This window comes from Colletotrichum lupini, chromosome 6 (assembly GCF_023278565.1).
Source record: "Colletotrichum lupini chromosome 6, complete sequence".
Taxonomy (NCBI): domain Eukaryota; kingdom Fungi; phylum Ascomycota; class Sordariomycetes; order Glomerellales; family Glomerellaceae; genus Colletotrichum; species Colletotrichum lupini.
The window spans coordinates 2366030-2385465 of NC_064679.1; the positions used below are offsets into that span (position 1 = coordinate 2366030).

Here is a 19436-nt window from a genome sequence, read left to right on the forward strand (position 1 = left end):
ATAGTTAGTATTTTCTAAGCGCTTTGTAATATGCTAGAGCTAGTAGTCGAACTTAAGGCTAGTATTATTACTTATAAAAATAAGTACGTTAGGTATTTTTTAAGAGCCGTAAGTAATGGGATAGGACGAGGTTAGAGTAGTCTCGCGGCTACCCTACGTCTTTAAGTATATTAGTTAGTATTTTAGCGCGCTAAGGGTAGTAGTATCCTAAATAGAGCTAGCCTAGGAGCCGTTCTCTAATTACTTTAGTCTTTTAGCTATAGCTATATTATTAGCATAGGCTCGGGTAAGGGCTTCTTTCTTAATACAGAGCTCTATAATAGTAATATATATAAAGTCGAGGTTTTTATAGGTTATTGCGTATAGGCGCTCCGTATTATTATTTAACTAGCTAATAGTAAAAGCCAGGACCTGCTCTAATTAATACTAAGCAATGCGCATCTTTAGCTACTATTCGATCTATTTAAGTAGGGTCTTTTCGTCGTTTTTAAGGTATAGCTCCTAGATAAGGTCGAGGTTAATATACTACTTAGTGTTCTTTTTAAAGAGAATATCGTCGTAGATATAGATAGGCGAGGTAAGCTAGTTAGCTACGTTACTAAGGTATACTAAGCAATTAGCCTAGGTAGTAAAGGGTAAGAAGCGCTCTACTAGCTAGTTAAATAGCGCGACCTTAGGGTCGATAACTAAGAACTTAGCGCCTTTATTAAGGCTTATAACGCTTTATTAAGACTCGTAAAGGCGGCGACTTTATTAGAAGCCGTTAGTACGAAAGGAGACCTAGCCTCCCTAATTATATTCTCTAACTATTACGTTTAGTAAAGGGGGTATATATTTAGAGAGTATCGATTATACTACTTATGCGCAATTAATTCGGTCGGCTATCGCTCGGCTCTTTTATACGCTTTTTTAATAGGGGTAGCTAATTAGTATAATAAGTAGTTAATTAATTAAAATATTGTCGTTCTATCTCTAGAGAATAGTTAATTAAGTGACGTTAAGTAGTATTACGAAAGGGAACTTAAGGTAGGTCGGAACGCTACTATATTAACCTAATTAACTAAAGACTTAACGTAAAGAAAGAAAAAATAGAATAGTAGGTAGAAGCTAGCGAGCTAGCCCTTTAGGCCTAGCGGTTTAGCTCGTTACGTAATTACTAAGAGCTTAGCCTCGCAGCCTGAGGCTGAGCCACGGGGCCCATAGGGGCCCTAATACCTACTGCTGTGACAGATATAGTAAATAATTCTATTATTATTAAAAAGTAATACTTTTTAAATTACTATTAAAAAGCTCGTTTAGCTAGTTTAACGTTATTAAATATATAAAGTAAATAAAAAATAACTAAACTATATCCCCCTAATATAGCTAGACTACTTACTAATTTAATAGTCCTATTTAACCTAGTTATACTAACTAAAAAGACTATAAATACTAGGTAAGTAATTAGTAATATTAAAAAAGTTATTAACTAGGTATTAATAACGTCTATTATTAACTAATTAATACTTAAGAAGGCTAGCGAGCTCTATAATTAGTTAAAGTTATTTATAAAGCTTAGTTTAGATTATAATACTTAACGACTATTATTTAAAAAAATAAAAAAGGTACTTAATAAGTAGGCCTATTATTTAATAATATTTTAATACTATATTCGAGTTCTAAAAGCTAAAGTTAACTAATTAAGGCCGTAAAAAAAGAAAAGTATATTAATAAACTTAAATATTAAGTTCGTAAATATTTAGAATATATAGAGAGCTTAGGAGGACTTTAGTAACTATCTAATTAGTCCTAGTCGACTTATAAGAGTTAAATTACTTAGGGAGAATAATAACTATATTATTATAGTAGTAGAAGATAGTTAATTAATTAAGTATAGTTAGTAGCGATGTTTTAATATTATGTTTTAATAGGGTGGCCAAAAGGGGGGGGGTGGCTAAAAGGGGGTAGGTCGACTTACTAGGTATAGGTGGCCTTTCTACCTGAATAAGCGGCGCAACCACAGTTACTTCAATGCTGACAAGTCTCCGGTCTACCAGCATTGGGATTTATGGCCACTCACATGGCCTTCTTCATCCTTTTGGACGGTCAGCCTGTTGCAACGTCTGGCTTCAGTCAGAACTTACAGGCTGCTCTAGCTAACTTTCTTGCCATCGCCGTCGAGATTTGTCTTCTCAGTGGCATCGCAGTAGCTTACGACCAGACTCTGTGGCAACTCCTCCGTCGCAAAGCACTCAGAGCATACACAATCGATAAGCTTGTAACCCTGGTTCTGAGTCCGTGGAACTTGTTCCGGTCGGATCTTTTGACTAGCGCACCCGAGCTCTGGTTGATCGCGTTTCTCTGCTTCATGATCCCAGTTACTGTCGTCTTCCCGCCTGGTGCGCTGACAGTTGAGTTTGAAAATGCGGTGTTGCCGGTCACTTTGACGAATGTGCCGACACTGGATATCAGCGACTGGGGAAACGGGAGTGCCAGAGACTTTATGCGGCTCTCGTTGATGGAGCCTGATAACGATCTTGTCTACGTGTTAGTATATAATCCACCATGACCAAATCTTTACTAGCTGATTGGATCTATGATACTTTAGAGATGAGATACGACCAAACTTGAGACAAACTGCCTCCCTTGTCATCAGTCTTGGCGAGCCGGTACATTTTGCTTCGCCTTGCAGTGGTCCTTGTACCTACAACTTAGTCTTTGATGGACCGAAGTTCGATTGCAATCAACCGAAGCCAACAAAGCAGAAATACCCAACCCTTAATCCCTGCACTCGAGACGTTTTCTACACCGAAAACGGGGCATACTCGAACCAATCCTTCGTGTACAACAACACTCTTGTCATAACTTGGGATACAATAAAGGGCGGGCAGTGCGTTCCGGATGGTCGCAGAACAATGGATTGCACAATGGAGCTTGCTACCTACAACTTTACTATTTCTGACTCTCAAAATGGCACCCGCGAGATTGAGACTGAGATCCTCAAAACTTCACCGATATGGACGGACGAAGCACCGGTTCAGAAAGAATTCGCAACGTACTTTTTCGATTACAGATACGAAACAGCTTATGACTCGCCCATAAATCAGCAAGAGCTCACGAGAAACTTCACACGTGCCCAAGCATTTGCTATCAGGAAAGCTGCCGTAGATGCCATGGTCGGCGGTGTATTTCTATGTAAGTGAGGACGCGACCAAATCAGTCTACCTGTTTCTAATGCGTCAAAGACCGAGATGAAAGATATGGTGTCGAACTACCATGGATTAAGCCCGGACCTGGCTCCCTTGCCGCAGGAAGCCCTTACATTGGACTCGAGGATAAGTTCAATCCGACACTTGATATCAGCCCCCAGTCAATCGAGAGATATCTACAGGATGTCGTGATCTCCACCGTGTCGTTAAATCAAATGTCGGCTGGGCCTCTATGGGTCAACAGTCAGCCTGTTGAGGCACTCGCCGGTGCAAACATCTACAGCTTCAGCGAACCGTGGCAATTCTATGCCCCGTATGTTTCGTGCCTGGTAGTCACGCTGACAGTGTACATCCTTGGGTGGAGGGCATTACACCGAAACGGATGTTCGGCTGGAAATAGTTTCCTTCAGTTCGTGGTAACGACCAGCACGAGCAGCAGGCTACATGAACTTGGGAAACCTTGCAGTATCGGGGGAAGCGAGAGTTTCTCGAAAGAGTTGAAAGATGTTAAGCTCCGTTTCGGCATTAAGCGGACGACGAGTGATGTAGAATCAGGTGATGGGGATGAACGGGTGGTTGTCCTCGGGACTGAGTCTGAGATTGAGTCGCTTCGGGCTCGACATCTCAGACCTCACCGCGACGTAAGCGCTTTTCCCACATGATCAGGTTGGAGTTCACTCGCGAGATAGAATTTGCTCTATACTTTAGCTCGGGTGGGCCTCCGACGTCAAGACACCAAGAACCTTATTCATTGGATGATCCCATCACAACTCACGACAGACGAGCTTATCAACATTCACTGTTCTTTCGGACATGTTGCGGAAAGCCAAATCTGTGATAGTGGGATAACTCAGTCACCTGTGTGATGCTCTGTAATGTCGCATTCCCGAACTTCCAATTTGACTTCCTGTATCCATTTCTTAAACCTCCAGTCGCAGAGCCTGTTTTCAGTTTGTTGAGGTATCTTTCATCATACCCCATGACCAAGCATCTCTGGTGAGTCTATCGATCTCGGCAAGGGCAGATCCATATCGAATCTTTGAACCGCAGGGCGCGCCTTAGACCAATATTCAGCGATATTACAGCGATATGAATCTTGTATATACATAAGGTACTTTGCATACCAATGGAATTTAGACGTAACTGCGACTCCTATACCGTCCTGAGTAGAGATCCTGGTACCAGGTTGCTGCCGTTCGGCAATTGATCAGGGAACTACTTTCTTCTAACAAAAGACCGCCAACGCAAACATATGACGAACAATAGTACCCAAATTCTCACCGATTAGCACGAGCCTCCTGTCTTAAATCTGTCAACATATCATCACATGCCAGAACGTAGGTCCGTCGCAAATTGCGTCATCTGCATGTATATTCATACCTTGCAGCAAACTCGGGATTGGGTATTGGTTCATCGGTTGCAAGAACACATCGGCTATAGCCAATGAAACATGTGTACCGCTGCAGAAAACAATTTGTTTTTGACCGATAAGATGGGTGTGATTAATTTTACCTCGTGACTGCATAATCAGGTCCGCTCCCGAAACTGAACTCTCTTACAAGTCTAGACAAATCTATAGATTCGGCGTCCGCTAGCCATTTCAGTTGAGGCCTACAATGCCACAGCTCGCATGTAAACGCATGTGAAGACTGCTCAGAAAGCAATTGCACATGTTGGAAACCATGGAAATATTTATGCAGTGAGGATGCACCTATCTTTCCTCTGTTTGATTTCAACTTCATTTCCATCGACTTTAAAGTGTCTATCTGCCTGAGCCTCTCACTACAAATTTCCACATTTCCACAACCATTGTTAGAACAAAGAAAATGGCCGTCTCTAGCCTGAACAAACCCGCGGCCCCATCCCTCGGGCTGCGATCTCAGAGATCTACCCATCGCCTCAACCAGATCGAAAGACTTCGTGCCAATGGTATCGGCGATCTGGTTGACTTGCCTCAACTTGTTGTCTGTGGCGACCAGTCCGCAGGCAAAAGCTCCGTGCTAGAGGGCATTACTGGCATGCCTTTCCCTCGTCAAGAAGGTCTCTGTACCCGATTTCCCACGGAGATTGTTCTACGGCACTCTAATGAGCCATTCATGGCGAAGGCTACTATTCGGCCTCACTCTTCTCGCCCGCCTGGTATTGCACAGACTCTCAGTAACTATGTGCGCGAGATGGAGGAAGACCTCTCCGACCTTCCCGTCGCCATTGAGGAGGTCTCCAAGCTTATGGGGATACGCGGCTTTACCGACTCTCCTGATGATGCTGCGTTTGCATCTGATGCTCTTCGCATTGAGATTTCGGGCCCTACAGGATTGCAACTGAGCATTGTTGACCTCCCTGGCCTTATTTCGGTGTCCAACGAGGAACAGTCTCAAGCTGACGTTGAGGCCGTCCATGCTATGGTTCGGGGCTACCTCAAGAGCACTCGAACCATCATTCTCGCTGTGGTTCAAGCCAGCAACGACTTTGCCAATCAAGGCATAATCAGAATCGCCCGCGAGTATGATCCAGATGGACAACGGACTGTCGGTATAATCACCAAACCCGATCTCATCAATGCTGGATCTGAGGCCAAGCTCGCCAACATCGCCAAGAACAAGGACGCTATCAAGCTCAAACTCGGCTTCTTCCTTCTCAAAAACCCCAGTCCATCCGAGATGAAAGCCGACAGTGGCAACAACAATCGCGCAGAACGTGAAATGAACTTGTTTTCTTCACCAGCCTGGAAGGCTCAAAACCTTGACATGAGCCGGGTTGGCATTGAAAATTTGAAAGCATTTTTACAAGAGCTTCTGGATGAGCACCTCGAGGGGGAGCTGCCCAAACTGAAGGATGAGATCAGACGTAAACTCGGCTGTTTTGAAAAAGATCTCGAAGAAATGGGCCCTGAACGCCGATCCCTCGGCGATATTCGATCTTTCATGACCAACGTCAGTATGCGCTACTATCAACTAGCTCAGGCGGCCCTAGACGGGAATTATCACTGCTCTGAAGCCGCCTTCTTCAAGGAAAACAACGGAAGCAGACTTCGCTCCTTGGTTCACCAGCGAAACGGTGCTTTCGCAACGAAAGTCCGTGAACAAGGTCACAAACGCAAGATTACCTATGGTCCACCTACGCCCCGCTCAGAAGATGGTTCTAGCAGTAAGAGCAGCCAAATTCTTGTGACGGGAACTGAGATGGTCTCCTGGGTTCGGGAGGTTAGCCTTCGAAATGTTGTGTGATTCCTACAACAAAGTCAAAACCGCTAATTGTGATCAGACTTACACCCAGACCCGAGGTCGTGAACTTCCTGGCAATTACAACCACATCCTACTCGCTGAGCTTTTCCACGAGCACTCGAGTCCGTGGCGCGATCTCGCAAAAGACCATGTTTCCACTGTTGTAGAGTGTGTCTCAAAATGGATCCGTGAAGCGGTGGCTACGCTTGTTCATGAGGATCGCCTACGCAGAGACACCACCAGCTTCTGTCAAGAGCAGCTAGAACTCTCTAGGAAGGCTGCATTCAAGGAGCTTGAGCAATTATTCTTGGATGAGGATCGTCATCCAATTACGTACAATCATTATTACACTGACAACATCCAAAAGGCGCGCAACACTTCGCAGAAAGACCTTTTAGAGAACTCGCTCGCCATGGTTGGTGCGCGCAATCTTAGAACTTGCGATGCCAATGACAGAAAGCTTCTCGTTGAAGAATTGCAACCCAAGCTCTGCGTTAATATGGATCAGCAAGCATGTGAGGAGGCTCTCGCAGGTCTCAATGCTTACTACAAGGTACGTACTCAAATCACACTTGCCTTCTCTCTGCTCAAGACACTGATATTGTCTCACAGGTTGCAATGAAGACGTTCGTGGACAACGTGTGTAGACAAGTCATTGAACGCCACATTCTGGCTCCGCTGCCAGAGATCTTTTACCCCACGACAGTCTCGCAATTCTCTGACGATGAGCTACTGCGCATTGGGTCGGAGCCGGAGAAGGAAATCGCTCGACGGCAAAGGCTAGAGGCGTCTGTTAAAGGGTTACGAAGTAGCCTTCTTGAATTGCAGTGCTTATCAGGTTAGCTAATGTTTAGATCGATGACTTTGCTGAGCCCTTCCTGCTAACACTGTCGCCTGGGGATGTTCCTTCTTCTTTAGTTGCAGTTCTGATGAGACGAATCTGGTACAATATTTGCAACAGCTTGATGTTTACTTCGAATCTATATCTTCTAATTGCTCTCGTCGTTCATTCGGGATCACCGCGCTAGCTTCCGTCTTGCTGGGGTTTTTATCTTTGGTATTTGCTGACTCAGTAGCATGGACATTATTCTGTTATCCGCAGCTTTCTCGTGCCATTCTCTCAGCAGGATATGAAAGTGCAGCAGCTATCTGCAAGTCATACCCTAATTACATTGGGGCGTCATTGGCAGGTTCCGATATGAGCCAGCTTAGCACAGTGTTTGGGCCTCAGAAAGAACTAGTCGCCAGAACATGATGAGGCTCTGTCCGTCTTACTATTATGCCGTCCACTTTTCGTTGCCTTCCGCAGGGTGACCGGCTTCCATCACAGCCTAAACCCACGCCTTTTTGAACACAGTTCGAGGTCGATGCTACCTAGAGGGCCTCGTCGAGTCTCTTGCCTGGTTGTCGTGGGTCCCTAGGCTCTCCACGCCAACATGGACTACACCGCTTCCAAGACTGTACCTAGCTGGAACCCGCCGGATACCTCACCTTTTTTTGAGGCTGGAGCGTTGGATTCATCCCGGTCTTCCATTGATATCCCTTCTTATTGTGGGAGATGGGGCCACATGGAGCTCCACGGCAGCGGCAACCAACCCCAGCTCTCCGTCGCCTGCTCCCCAAACCAAGAGCCGCGTGCTCGACCTGCATACGCCAGAACTCGGCCCGTTGTAGTTCATTGCCTCCCGAATTTCCTCAAGCAGATAATTAAGACATCTCAAAAGGACAAGAAACAGGCATTCGACACCCCAAGAGCGAGCATTATCTGTCGAATTCCAGATATCAGGGTGACAGAACTGAACACCTCGACTGTCAGTGGTCAGACGTTGCAGTAGTCTTCTCGAAAGCACTCAGTGCTCGGCTACCCACATTGGTACCCTGCACTCCGTTACACTGTACGTAATCAACAGACATGAACCAGGGTATCTGTGTCCGGACCGGCGTGGATCGGCCAAGCATCACTTCACGCCCTATCTTAGCAAAAGGGAGCACGCGAAGGTGACCTGCCGACCACCAGTGCAAGTCGACGCTTTGCTACGGCTACGCGTGGCTTTCAGCGGAACTCCTGAGCGGAGGTGGGTGGAATGTCGAAAGCAAACAAGCTCCGGCGCCACGGCCAAGACTTTTTTTTCTCTCGTTGGTTTTTCTGTCGACGGTCCCTCTCCTCTCCACCTCCAAATCAAATTTCTCGGAGCCCCATGCCCGACCCTTCACCCTCGTCCTCGCGCTCCTCCGCCGAGCCTCTCGGCAAGGCTCGGCGCGGCACGGCATTCGCCGTGGCGGACCAATGGGCGGAGGCCGCGGTCGTACCAACGTCGCCCGAGAGTCATGTCTGACGGATGCCAACCGGGGCGCAATCACCCTGGGCACCTTGGTAACGAGCCTTGGTTTTCTTGGACGCGCCGGATCCTTTTGCTCTCCGTGGAGCTTTTTGCTAGCTGACAACGCGATTGCAAACTGGAGGCCGAGTTTAGGCCTTTGACAGAGCTGTCATTGACAATTGTCAAGATGGGGAGACGACGAGACCCACGGTTTGTGGGGTGAACCTGGCATTGGAAGCTCGAGAGAGAGCTTCGAGCTGGATCAATCGAAGTGTCTGCGACAACGCTACAAGTGGTCAGTTGAGGTTGCAACGATGCGAGCCAGGTATGAGGCTCTTTGCACCATACCACTGAAGGCATCTGATACTCAATGATACTCACGCAAACGACCTTCTCACCGTTCGATGAATAATAACCAGCAAAGCCCCGTCGTCACCGCCAAGTTGTGTTTCCAGCCAAGGCCAATACCCAGACGACCATCCCGACATGACAAACTGACTCGGCCAGTCAAGCTTCATTGTCCTATCTCTTGTCGTCCGGTACCCTCCCTTTGGACGATCCAGAAAAGTTCTCCTGGCCAGCCCACTCTTCCAATTCGACCTTGCCTCTGCCAATGCTGCGTCGCAGTCTTCCACCCCATAGCATCCCAGTCACGCACGCACCTGTACTATCTGACTTCCTTCTCGTTCTCCAAGGTCCTACGCCGGTGGCCAGTCGCCCAACCCTTTGCACGGTCGTGTGTAGGAGACTTGCAGTCTTAATCCAGACCTGCGGATTGACCAAGACACCAAGACCCATCTCTCCTTCATCGACGCGCGACTGGTGGGTAACGCGGGGATGGAATGGATCCTCTTACACCTTCCTTTCGTGTGAAAGATGCCAACAGCTGTGCCCTCCCCCAGTTCTGATATCCTTCTTGGCGGGTGAGGGATACGCGTGCCCTATCTCGTCCTTGGTGAAATCCCCAACCTGATGGCCTGGCGCACCCTCCAGTCCCCAGCGGAATCGCCCACGCGAGCTTCCTCTTATTCGGCCCCTATCCAAGATGTGGCCGATTAGAGCTTTGGCATCGTAGGCTAGCCAGCCCCTGCTCGCCACACTGATAGACAAGACTCTCGGTGCAACCCAGGTTCAGCTTGACCCACGAGCCGGGTGTTCTTCACGTATATATCCCTCGCTCGAGTCGCCGATCAGGGTCGATGGAACTTCTTCTCTCGTCCTTCTTCCTCTCAGCGTGGTAGCGATCTTGGTACGGCTCGTTGTCCAGTATCTTGTGACTCCGTCTCCAGGCAACCCCGTTGTTTCGCCAACATCTAGACACATTACCTCCGTCCACAAGCCAGCTCAAGATGGAGAAGTCAGAGTATGGCACGGCCGACAAGGCCGTCCGAGAGAACTCAAACTCCTCGATGGATCAAGTCCAGCACCAGACCTCCATCACATCGGAGGTGTCGGTCCACGAGAAGAAACCGTGGTGGCACCCGGTCATCGAGCCTGGTTCCGCCGTCCAGATCATCATTGCCGCCGCCATCGCCGTCGGTATCGGTTTGGGCGTCAAGACTGCGCACCCAGATATCCCCGCAGCCGCCACGACCATTCTCATCATCCCCGGTAACCTGTGGTTGCGGTCTCTGAAAGCCGTGGGTATGCTGGTCCTTGCTCCTGTGCGGCTGCATCAGACACGTTGAGCGTTGGAGCTAACAATAAATCAGTCCTGCCCCTCATCGTGACAGCAATGGTCCTCGCCGTCCAAAAGCTCAAGGAAATCTCCCACGGCGGTGCCAAGCTCGCAAAGTGGACAATCGGCTACTACGTCATCACAACCATCGTAGCCATCGTCCACTCCATCATCATGACCTCCCAAGTTTGGGCCCGCCTCATGACAGTCGCCTCGGCAGATTCCATCGCCACAGACAGCATGTCCGCAAAAGACCAGGAGTCCTACGAGGAGAGGAAAGATCAAGACATTCCTGCCACCGTCACCGAGCTCTTCAACTCCCTCATCCCAGCGAACGTCGTCGACGCCCTCGCCTCTGATCATCTCCTCGCCGTGCTCGTCAGTGCCGTCGTGATCGGCTATCTCATCGACAACCGCGACGGCCAATCCTCCCTCATCAAGGCGGCGCGCGAGGTCGAGGCCCTCATCATGATCATCATCACCTTCCTCATCAAGCTCGCCCCCATCGGCGTCTTCTTCCTGATTCTGCCAAACATGTTCAAACTCGACATTAACGACATCGGCGTGAACCTTGGCATCCTCATGGGCGGCGCCATCAGCTCCATGTTCTTGCACCTCTTCATCGTCCTCCCCCTTATCTTCTTCGCCTTCACCCGCCAGAATCCATACACCCTCTGGTTCAAGTGCTCGCCCGCCTGGTTGACGGCGTGGGGAACCGCGTCCTCGGCAGCGACCCTCGCCGTCACCATGAAGTGCTGCCGTCAGACGCTCAAGGTCCCCGAGACGGTCACCAAGTTCGCCGTGCCCCTGGGTTGTCTCGTGAACATGGACGGAACCGCTATTTACTTCCCGATTGTAGTGGTTTTCCTCGCTCAGACCCAGGGTCATGTCCTTAACGCGGCCGACTACATCATCATCCTGTTGCTGTCGACTCTGGCTTCCATCGGCACCACCCCAATCCCGAGCTCCTCCCTCGTTTTGACGGTTATGATATCATCGAGCGTGGGTATTCCCCCAAGCGGAATGTACGGCGTTGTCGTAGCCATTGACTGGTTCATCGATCGATTCCGCACTGCCACCAACGTTAGCGGCGACTTGTTCGCTGCTGTGATTGTTACTAAGATGACTGGAATTACCGATCCTGTCGACGGCTCTGAAGTTGTTGAGGAAGAAGTCAGGCACAATGATGAGCGCGTCTAAGTTACCTGCGTGTAGAAAGTGTATGTGTAAAACAAGGAATACAATCGAATGAATATCACTCTCGCTGAAACTTGCAAAGCATCGAGCCACGATGAATGCACCAGAGTAGCCTTTCTGTGACTTGTGTTTTCTTTCGTGGCATGGTCGGTATATAAAGCCAATGATCCCGGCTAAAATTGGGTTGCCGATGCCCGGTATCGCGCGGCCAAAGAGTCGCAAGGCCGCATCAAGACGAAGACAGCTTGATGACCCTACGCCGAGCCGATTAAGGAGCATCTTGCTGACTAGGGATGACATGCCATCTACTCGAGTGCTTCCCTTGGCGGACCGGGGTGTTGGACGGCAAGTTTTCAACTTGCCGATGAAAGTGTTATTCATGTGAGTGAGCTTGGAACCTCAAATCATTGCTCTGATATTCAACTCGAAGCGCCCCGCTAAAACCAGACATCTCACAAAAGTTCGCTATGCAAAAAGCTCCAAGTCCCCCCTGAACCGAATAAGAGCCAAAAGCAAAAGCACAAGCTTGCCCAGAAATGCAACTCTCGATACCCCTCATTACCAGCCCATCTTCCTCCTTTTAGCCTTATCATGCCAAGCCCTTACCTTGCTCTCCTTCTCTGCCGTCTCGATCCTCAACCACCCATAATCATCGTCAAACCCAAGACCCTCGTTCGCAGCGTACTCCTCACGCGTACGCTTCCGGCTCTCAAGATGCCCCTTGGACCGATACTTCACGTCATCGGCCCCACCCGTCCGGGCCCTCCACTGCGTCCGAAGAAGCGGCGGATCCGCCTGGCCAGCTGGGGGATTCTCGGTCCTCCAGGTTTTTATGACGGTTATGGTGGGACATATCACCCCATACCTGTCCGTGTCCGTGTTAGCTTCGTAAGTGAGCAACATGTCATGATATGACCGGTTTTGCAGGTTACGGGGTGGCTGTGCTTCAAAATACCGACCTCGAATCTGCGCCCCGGTTATAGGGTCCAGGATGTTTCTGCAGATGCTTATTGGCTTCATCTCCAGCTGCTGGTCGTCGGTGATGCTACTACGCCCGTCGGTCGTGGACCAGGCGCCCACCCATTTCTTACTGCCATCATGGTACTTAGCCTCCGGCCACCACGGCATCGGTGGCCAGCGCTCCCACATCTTGTAAGGTCGCGTGCCGATGTAATGCCCGCCTCTTACCGCTGACGGCAGTTCGGGACTTACTCGCGTGACGGGCTGAAAATACCTTAGCTTAGAGTCAGTAACGAGGAGAATCTGCTCTCTCTTTTGGTTGTCGGGGTCCAGAATATACCCCTCCCGGGGTATACTTCCATACACTCTCATCTTGAAGACTTGTCTTCCTTCCTCCAGCCAAAGGTTTGCATAAGGTTCTTCTGGTGGGGGTGAATTTTCGCTGGGTGTTCTCTCTCGTGCGATCGCTTCATTATTGGACTGAGTGCCCGAAGGACCTGGCTGGCCGTTTCGCTCTGGAGAGGCCTCGCGGCTGGAAGGAAACGTCGTTACCGGGTCTGACGGTTCACGGGGCTTGTCAGGGCGCGTAAAGGTAATCACCTCGGTGCCAAAGTAGTCCGCGATGAGGTAGAGCATCTCGTGGTACGCGGACTCCTTGGGTAGGCCAGCGTCCCGCTCATTTCTGTTGAGGCAGCGTATGAGATCTAGAGGGCCCCATTCCTTGATTTCGTCCTTGGACACGTTCGTAGCCGAGTCCACGAGGAGTTGACAGTACATCCGGAAACGGGGTGAAGCTGGGTCCGATAGCTGGGAATGAAGCCAGTTGGCCAGTCTGCCCTTGTCGGATTAGAAGTCTAATTCGACCGCGGCGTACGGCCGACTACGTAAGGGCTAATTAGGGGCCCTATTTACGATTATCATAGCTAGCCTAACTTACGGTTAGAACCTCTTTTTTATACTTACGTAGATATTTATATAGTTTAATTAATCTCTTTATTAACTACGGTTCGAACTAACTACCCTATAATAGGAATACTAATACTAATTAGTAGTTAAATTTTATTATTATAGATTAGTAAAGTATTTTGCTATATAAAAGAGATAACTTTTTAATATTATATAAAATAGGAGATTCGTATTAATTAACTTTACGGAAGTAAATAAAAAAGGAAGCGATTCTTAAATACCGTACGGAATTAAGTAATCGTAGCCCTTTATTACTTATAAAAAGTCGACGTTTATTATATTAAACTACGTTAATTAACGGAACTACTTAAGTAACTAGCTTTTTATTATTATCCTAAGTAGTTTTTTTATTAAATAACTTTTCTATAGCCGGCCCGCAATTAAAAATTAACTAGTTAAATTAGTAAAAGGAAATACTTACGTAATAACTACTTACTTAATTAATTAATATAATAAACGAGCTTAATAATATAATATAAAAGAGTACCGTGCGATTAAAAAAAGGAGATCTTTAAATATAAATATTCTTATTTAGTAATAAAAGTAACCCTATAGAAGTTATTAAGTTAAGAGATTTATAATATATAGAAAAGTCTATTATTATAAAGATTTTATAAATACGACTTTAAGCCCGCAATCTAAATAACCTCTTTATAGCTCTTTTAATTACCCCCTAGGTATTATTTAAAAATAAAGTATAGGGGACGGTTTAACGAGAGAGGAGGGGATTTAGAGGTCCTAATAGTATTAAGTTAAGAGTATTACGGATCTCGGAGATTAACTTAAAAAAAAGGCGGCTACCCTAAAGTAGTTTTATAACCTCTTATTAGAATTATTATTAGCCTAAGAAAAGGCTAAAAGGACGAGGATTTTAAAAAAAAAAAAAAAATCCTCTAGAGGGCTATTAAAGGGCTTCTTTTTATATTAGCTCTTAGCGCGAGATTATTAATTTTAAAAAATTAACTAAGTAATAAAAGGGATTATTAATAAGTAATAATTACCTAATTATAATTAAGCTACGAAAAAGACTACTTAAAAAATATAAAATAGGGTACTAAGAGGCTATAAAAAATAAGATTTTTAAAGTATCTAACCCTATTATATATAAGTAATAAATAAGTATTTTTAATAAGTTTTTAAAATCTACGATTTTATAAAAAAGAGGGCTTAACTTTATTAACTATACTTAATAACTTATATAGTTCTTAATAGCTTATATAGCTCTTTTATAAGCTACTTAATATTTATTTTTAACTATTTTTATAGAATATTACTTTAAAAGAGGTAAGTTAGAGAAGGAAGCTATTTAGAGATTATAAAAAATACGAGGCTTAAGAAGCTAGAAGTATATAAGATAGCGGAAATTAATAATTAATAAAGATCCCGAGACTAATTACTATATTTTCTTATAGTAATATAAACGTTTATTACTATTATTATTAAAAAGAACTACTAAAACCTACTTTTTTATACTAAATAAAAAGGAGGATCTTAGTAAATATAATAGCTAGCGATTTAGAAAGGTAGTAGTAATTACTAAAAATAATAAAAACGAGAGTAATAGCAAGATAGCAAGAGGAAATAGGAATCTCTTAGACTTTAATAAATTTATTAAGTAGTAAAAGTACGGATTTATTATAATTAGTACGTAGATTAAATATATCCTTATTAAGATTAAATACGCTAGCGATTATTAATATAGGTATAAGTTAAAGTACGACCCTTAGCGAGTTAGAGTAAAGAAAAAAAGGATAAAACCCGATCCTAAATAGAATCCTAATCCCTTATAAATAAGTAAATATTAACCTAGATTATTAGGGGATATAAATATATAAAATCGCGGATTAGCTTAATAATAAGTAAATTAATATAATATTAATCTATTTAACTAAGGTTTATAAGAAAAAGGGGCTATAGGGGTAACCCCTATTTTATAAAATTATAAACGACTTTAGTTATTAGCTAGATAAATAGTTTGCGAGCATAAGCTTAAGAATTATAAAAGTAGTTAATAGATTTTTCTATAGGTAAGGGGTATTATTAGCGCAATTATAATCGTAAGAGCTATATAAAATACTAGTAATAATAATTATAAAAAGGGAATTCGTATTATAGAACTAAGTATAGGTTAATAAAGTATATAATCGCTTTAACGAATTTAAAAAAAGGGTAAACGACCTAGATTTCCTCTTTATAATTACTAACGAAAATCTATCGTTATAAAAGGATATACCGGGGTAAAATATAGTACTAGAAGTATAATAATTAATAATTCTGCTTATTTTAATTTATAATTCGTTACCGCTACTAACACGAAATTCGGTACCGATTAGTTAATAAAAAAAGAAATAAATAACTTAAAGTTACTAATAATACGTAGCGACGCAGGGATCGTATATAAATACTAAAAATTTAGTAATAAATACGAAGTAATTTATAAACCTTAAAAAGATCTTCCTAAAAGAGAAATTATACTCTAGGGGGAAGTATAAGGTCTTATAAAAAACCCTAATAATATTTTATAATTACTATAAAAAAGTCGGAATTAGGGAATACTAATATTATTTAGTAATTAATATCGTACTTATAAATAAAGCCTTTAATTATTATTACGAAGCGGTATATAATCTTAATTAAAACGACTTTCTTAGTATAATTAACGTAATTTAAAGCCACTTTAAAACTTATAATAAGTACTTAGAGCTCCTATTTAAACTATAAGCGATTTTTTTTATATTTATAGCTAGGATAATAGAAGGTAAATTATAAGTAGAGATCCTTAAAAAGCTTATCGATCGAATTAATAAGCTAGCAAAAACCTAGCTAAATAAGGAGATAAATAAGTAAAAAATCGGATATTTTTATTCCGTAATTTAGCATATATTAAAAATAAAAATAACCCTATACTAAGTACTTAAAGACTACGAAACGATCTACTCGAGGTTAAGATCTAGTTTTAATATTAAGGTAAGAATGCCGTACTAAACTTACCTCTAGGTATACGACGGCCCTTATTAATAATATTAAGTTAATTAAACGTATAATAAAAAAAGAAAAGAGGTTAAATATAATAATCGCTAATAAAGAGGCCTAGATTCGTTAAATAAGTAGAGATTTAATTTATAAATAGGGTAATAAAAGAGGTAATACTATATTTATAAAAAGGATAGATATTAGTTAAGTAACTACTCTAAAAAAGAGCGTATTAAATCGTATAAATAATATAAAAAGTTAAGGGTAATAAATAGTAAAACTAGCCCTTATCGGTTTAACTAATTCCTTATTATATATAAGGGTAAATCTAGGGGTATAGAACTTAGCGACGATAGTTAAAATAGTAGCTTAAAGTATATACCCCCTATAAGAGATTCGGAAGATAAGGAAGATCTTACCCCCTATACTAATAAATTAAATTATAACGAAATTAATAATATTAATTACTCTTTTTTTACCTCGTTAGCTTTTAGAAAATATACGAGGCTAAACGAATAGAGAGTAGTAAAAGCTCTTAATAAATAAGCTTTTATTTATAAATAATAAGGGAAGGTCCCTTAAATAACGAATATAAAAGTAGCCGAAAGGGTAAATTTAATAAGGCCGAAGCCTATTTTCTTAATAATTAAGGAAAAGACGCTATCTTTTTTAATATTTAAAAAAAAAGAATATAATACTAAGCAAATTTAGGAGTAACTAGAGGGGTCCTTTTTATATTACTTAGATCCCTCGAATACTAAGCTCGTATAAGTATTTTACGCAAATAAAAAGTACGGCCTAGATAAATTTTATAAAATTATCCTAAATACTAGGGTATTATAATAGTTAACTAAAAAAAAAGGGCAATCCTAAGCGCTATAAAAAATCGCGCTAGTAACGCTTAATATATTAATAATAGGTATTACGAAGATTAGTTTCGGCCTAGGTAAAGAAATCGTCGCCCTAGGTATAATAAAAATAGAGACGCACTTCGGAATAATAACTTTTTATATTTTACCTATTAATACCCCATTTCTCTTATATTTAAAAAAATATAGATTAACTAAGTATTATATTTAATAATACGAGGAATAGAATTTTTAATAATAAGTATTTTGAGATAGTCGAACGATAATAGGGGTATGCGTTTATAAAGCTTATTAATAATACGAAGTCGATTAATTACCTAACGGAAAATAAGCTTTAAAAACTATATTAAAAATTCGGATACCCGTCGGTTACGAGGCTATATAACCTCTTAAAGTGATTAAATAATAATAATATTAAAATAGGGGCGCTAGAGTAGTTAATAAAAGTATATTACTAATACTAAATAAATACGCAGAGCCTACGCAAATTTAAATTTAAATTATATAATAAGCTTAACTTTAACTAAGAAATCGTTATTGATATTTTCTACGTAAATAGTCGGCTAGTACTATATATAATCGACATAGCTATATCTTTCTAAATAAGGTAATTCCTCTAAGATCTATAAGTAAAAATAGTATAAGTAGCCCTATAAAAAAGCTAGATCGATATATACTAAGGACTACTAAACGATATTAAAACTAACGCTAGTACTAGCTTTAAGTTAGTAAAATTTAAGGATAATACGACGGCCTATAATATATAGCTAAAAGTCGTACCTATTAAAGCGTACTATAATATTAAAAAAGTAAAGAGGGTATATTAGTAATTAAAAAGGGCGTTTAGAATTATTAAAAAGGAAAATCCGGATTTTATTAATAATAAATACCTCTAAATAGTACTTAAATACTATAATAATATTATAGGGCCTAACGGACTTATATTAACGCTATTAATATTTAGAGTATATTTAAGAACGACCTTAGCCTTATTACCGTTACTAAGTATAAGCTAACGAGCTTAAGTAATTAAAAAAATAATATAAGTATTGCGCGAGGTAAGTATAAAAAAGTAAGTTAATAAAGTAATTACTATGCGTAATAGGCCCGATATAGGGGATAATCTAAATATATTACTAAATTCGGATATATAAATATAGCACGAAATTACTTAATAATAGGCTAGGCTATATAAATTAATTTTTATTAACGAGCGCTCTTATATAGTCGTAAGAGATCGTAACTAGCTACTCGAAATATTAATTATAGTAATTAGACCGTATTATATAGATCCTAACGAGGTAATTTCTAACTTATAAAAAAAAGAAGAGCTAAGGGAAACTATATAACCCGTAGTAGAGGTATAGGAAATTATCCTTAATAAAATCGTTATAGTAGTATTAATAAACGATAAAGAAGAGGAAATTGTTAAAAGGGTACTAATATTACTAATAAGATATTATAAAAGACTACGATAGTAAGCCCTAACGCAGTAATTTATTATTAGTAACGAGGTAATTAATACTTTTTATATAGTAAAAAAGAAAGCCGATTTCGAGTTAGTAATTAAACTATATAAAAAAGGCGTAATTATAACTATTAGAAAGCTATATAAGGGATTAGATCTTATTAAAATAAACACTCTTCGCAATCGAGGGGTCTATCGATTTATCTTATATAACCCAGAAAAATATATAAACCTCTATATATTTAAATTACGAATAGTTCGTAAAATTAAAAGGAAAGGAATACCCTAACTGTATAAGAAGTCTAAATACGTAATTTAGAAGTATGGCGACGTTAAAAAGGCGATGCTACTTATATAATTACTTATTATATAGCGCTATAGCTAACGATTAATAATAATACTAATAGTATTGCTACGGAAGAAGGGATACGAGATTTAGAGCTATAATATTACTTAGGCCTATACTTAATCGGCTATAGGGCTTATAAAAAAAATCCTAGCCTATTTACCAAAGGAAATAGCTAGTAAGTACTTAAAAAGTATAATTATTAAAGTGCTTAAGCTATTATATAGGCTCGTAGAATTAGGTACT

General features: G+C 42.0%; 4 protein-coding genes across 4 annotated transcripts; 3 read left to right on the forward strand and 1 right to left on the reverse strand.

Annotated features, from left to right (window-relative positions):
• Positions 1-2059: 2059 nt before the first annotated feature.
• On the forward strand, positions 2060-3850 carry CLUP02_12181 (uncharacterized protein; the record flags this gene model as incomplete). The annotated part of the gene is made up of 3 exons (XM_049291145.1): positions 2060-2526; positions 2588-3174; positions 3225-3850. 3 exons carry the CDS (start codon positions 2060-2062, stop codon positions 3848-3850), a joined length of 1680 nt encoding a protein of 559 aa, XP_049148290.1.
• A 1164-nt stretch (positions 3851-5014) lies between these two features.
• CLUP02_12182 (vacuolar sorting protein VPS1) lies at positions 5015-7255 on the forward strand (the record flags this gene model as incomplete). The annotated part of the gene is made up of 3 exons (XM_049291146.1): positions 5015-6391; positions 6453-6965; positions 7025-7255. 3 exons carry the CDS (start codon positions 5015-5017, stop codon positions 7253-7255), a joined length of 2121 nt encoding a protein of 706 aa, XP_049148291.1.
• Positions 7256-10082: 2827 nt separating this feature from the next.
• CLUP02_12183 (Sodium:dicarboxylate symporter family protein) lies at positions 10083-11611 on the forward strand (the record flags this gene model as incomplete). Its single annotated transcript, XM_049291147.1, has 2 exons — positions 10083-10377; positions 10446-11611. The coding sequence occupies 2 exons, from the start codon at positions 10083-10085 to the stop codon at positions 11609-11611; spliced, it is 1461 nt and encodes a 486-aa protein (XP_049148292.1).
• Positions 11612-12166: 555 nt separating this feature from the next.
• Positions 12167-13345, reverse strand: CLUP02_12184 (uncharacterized protein; the record flags this gene model as incomplete). The annotated part of the gene is made up of 1 exon (XM_049291148.1): positions 12167-13345. The coding sequence occupies one exon, from the start codon at positions 13343-13345 to the stop codon at positions 12167-12169; it is 1179 nt and encodes a 392-aa protein (XP_049148293.1).
• Positions 13346-19436: the final 6091 nt, after the last annotated feature.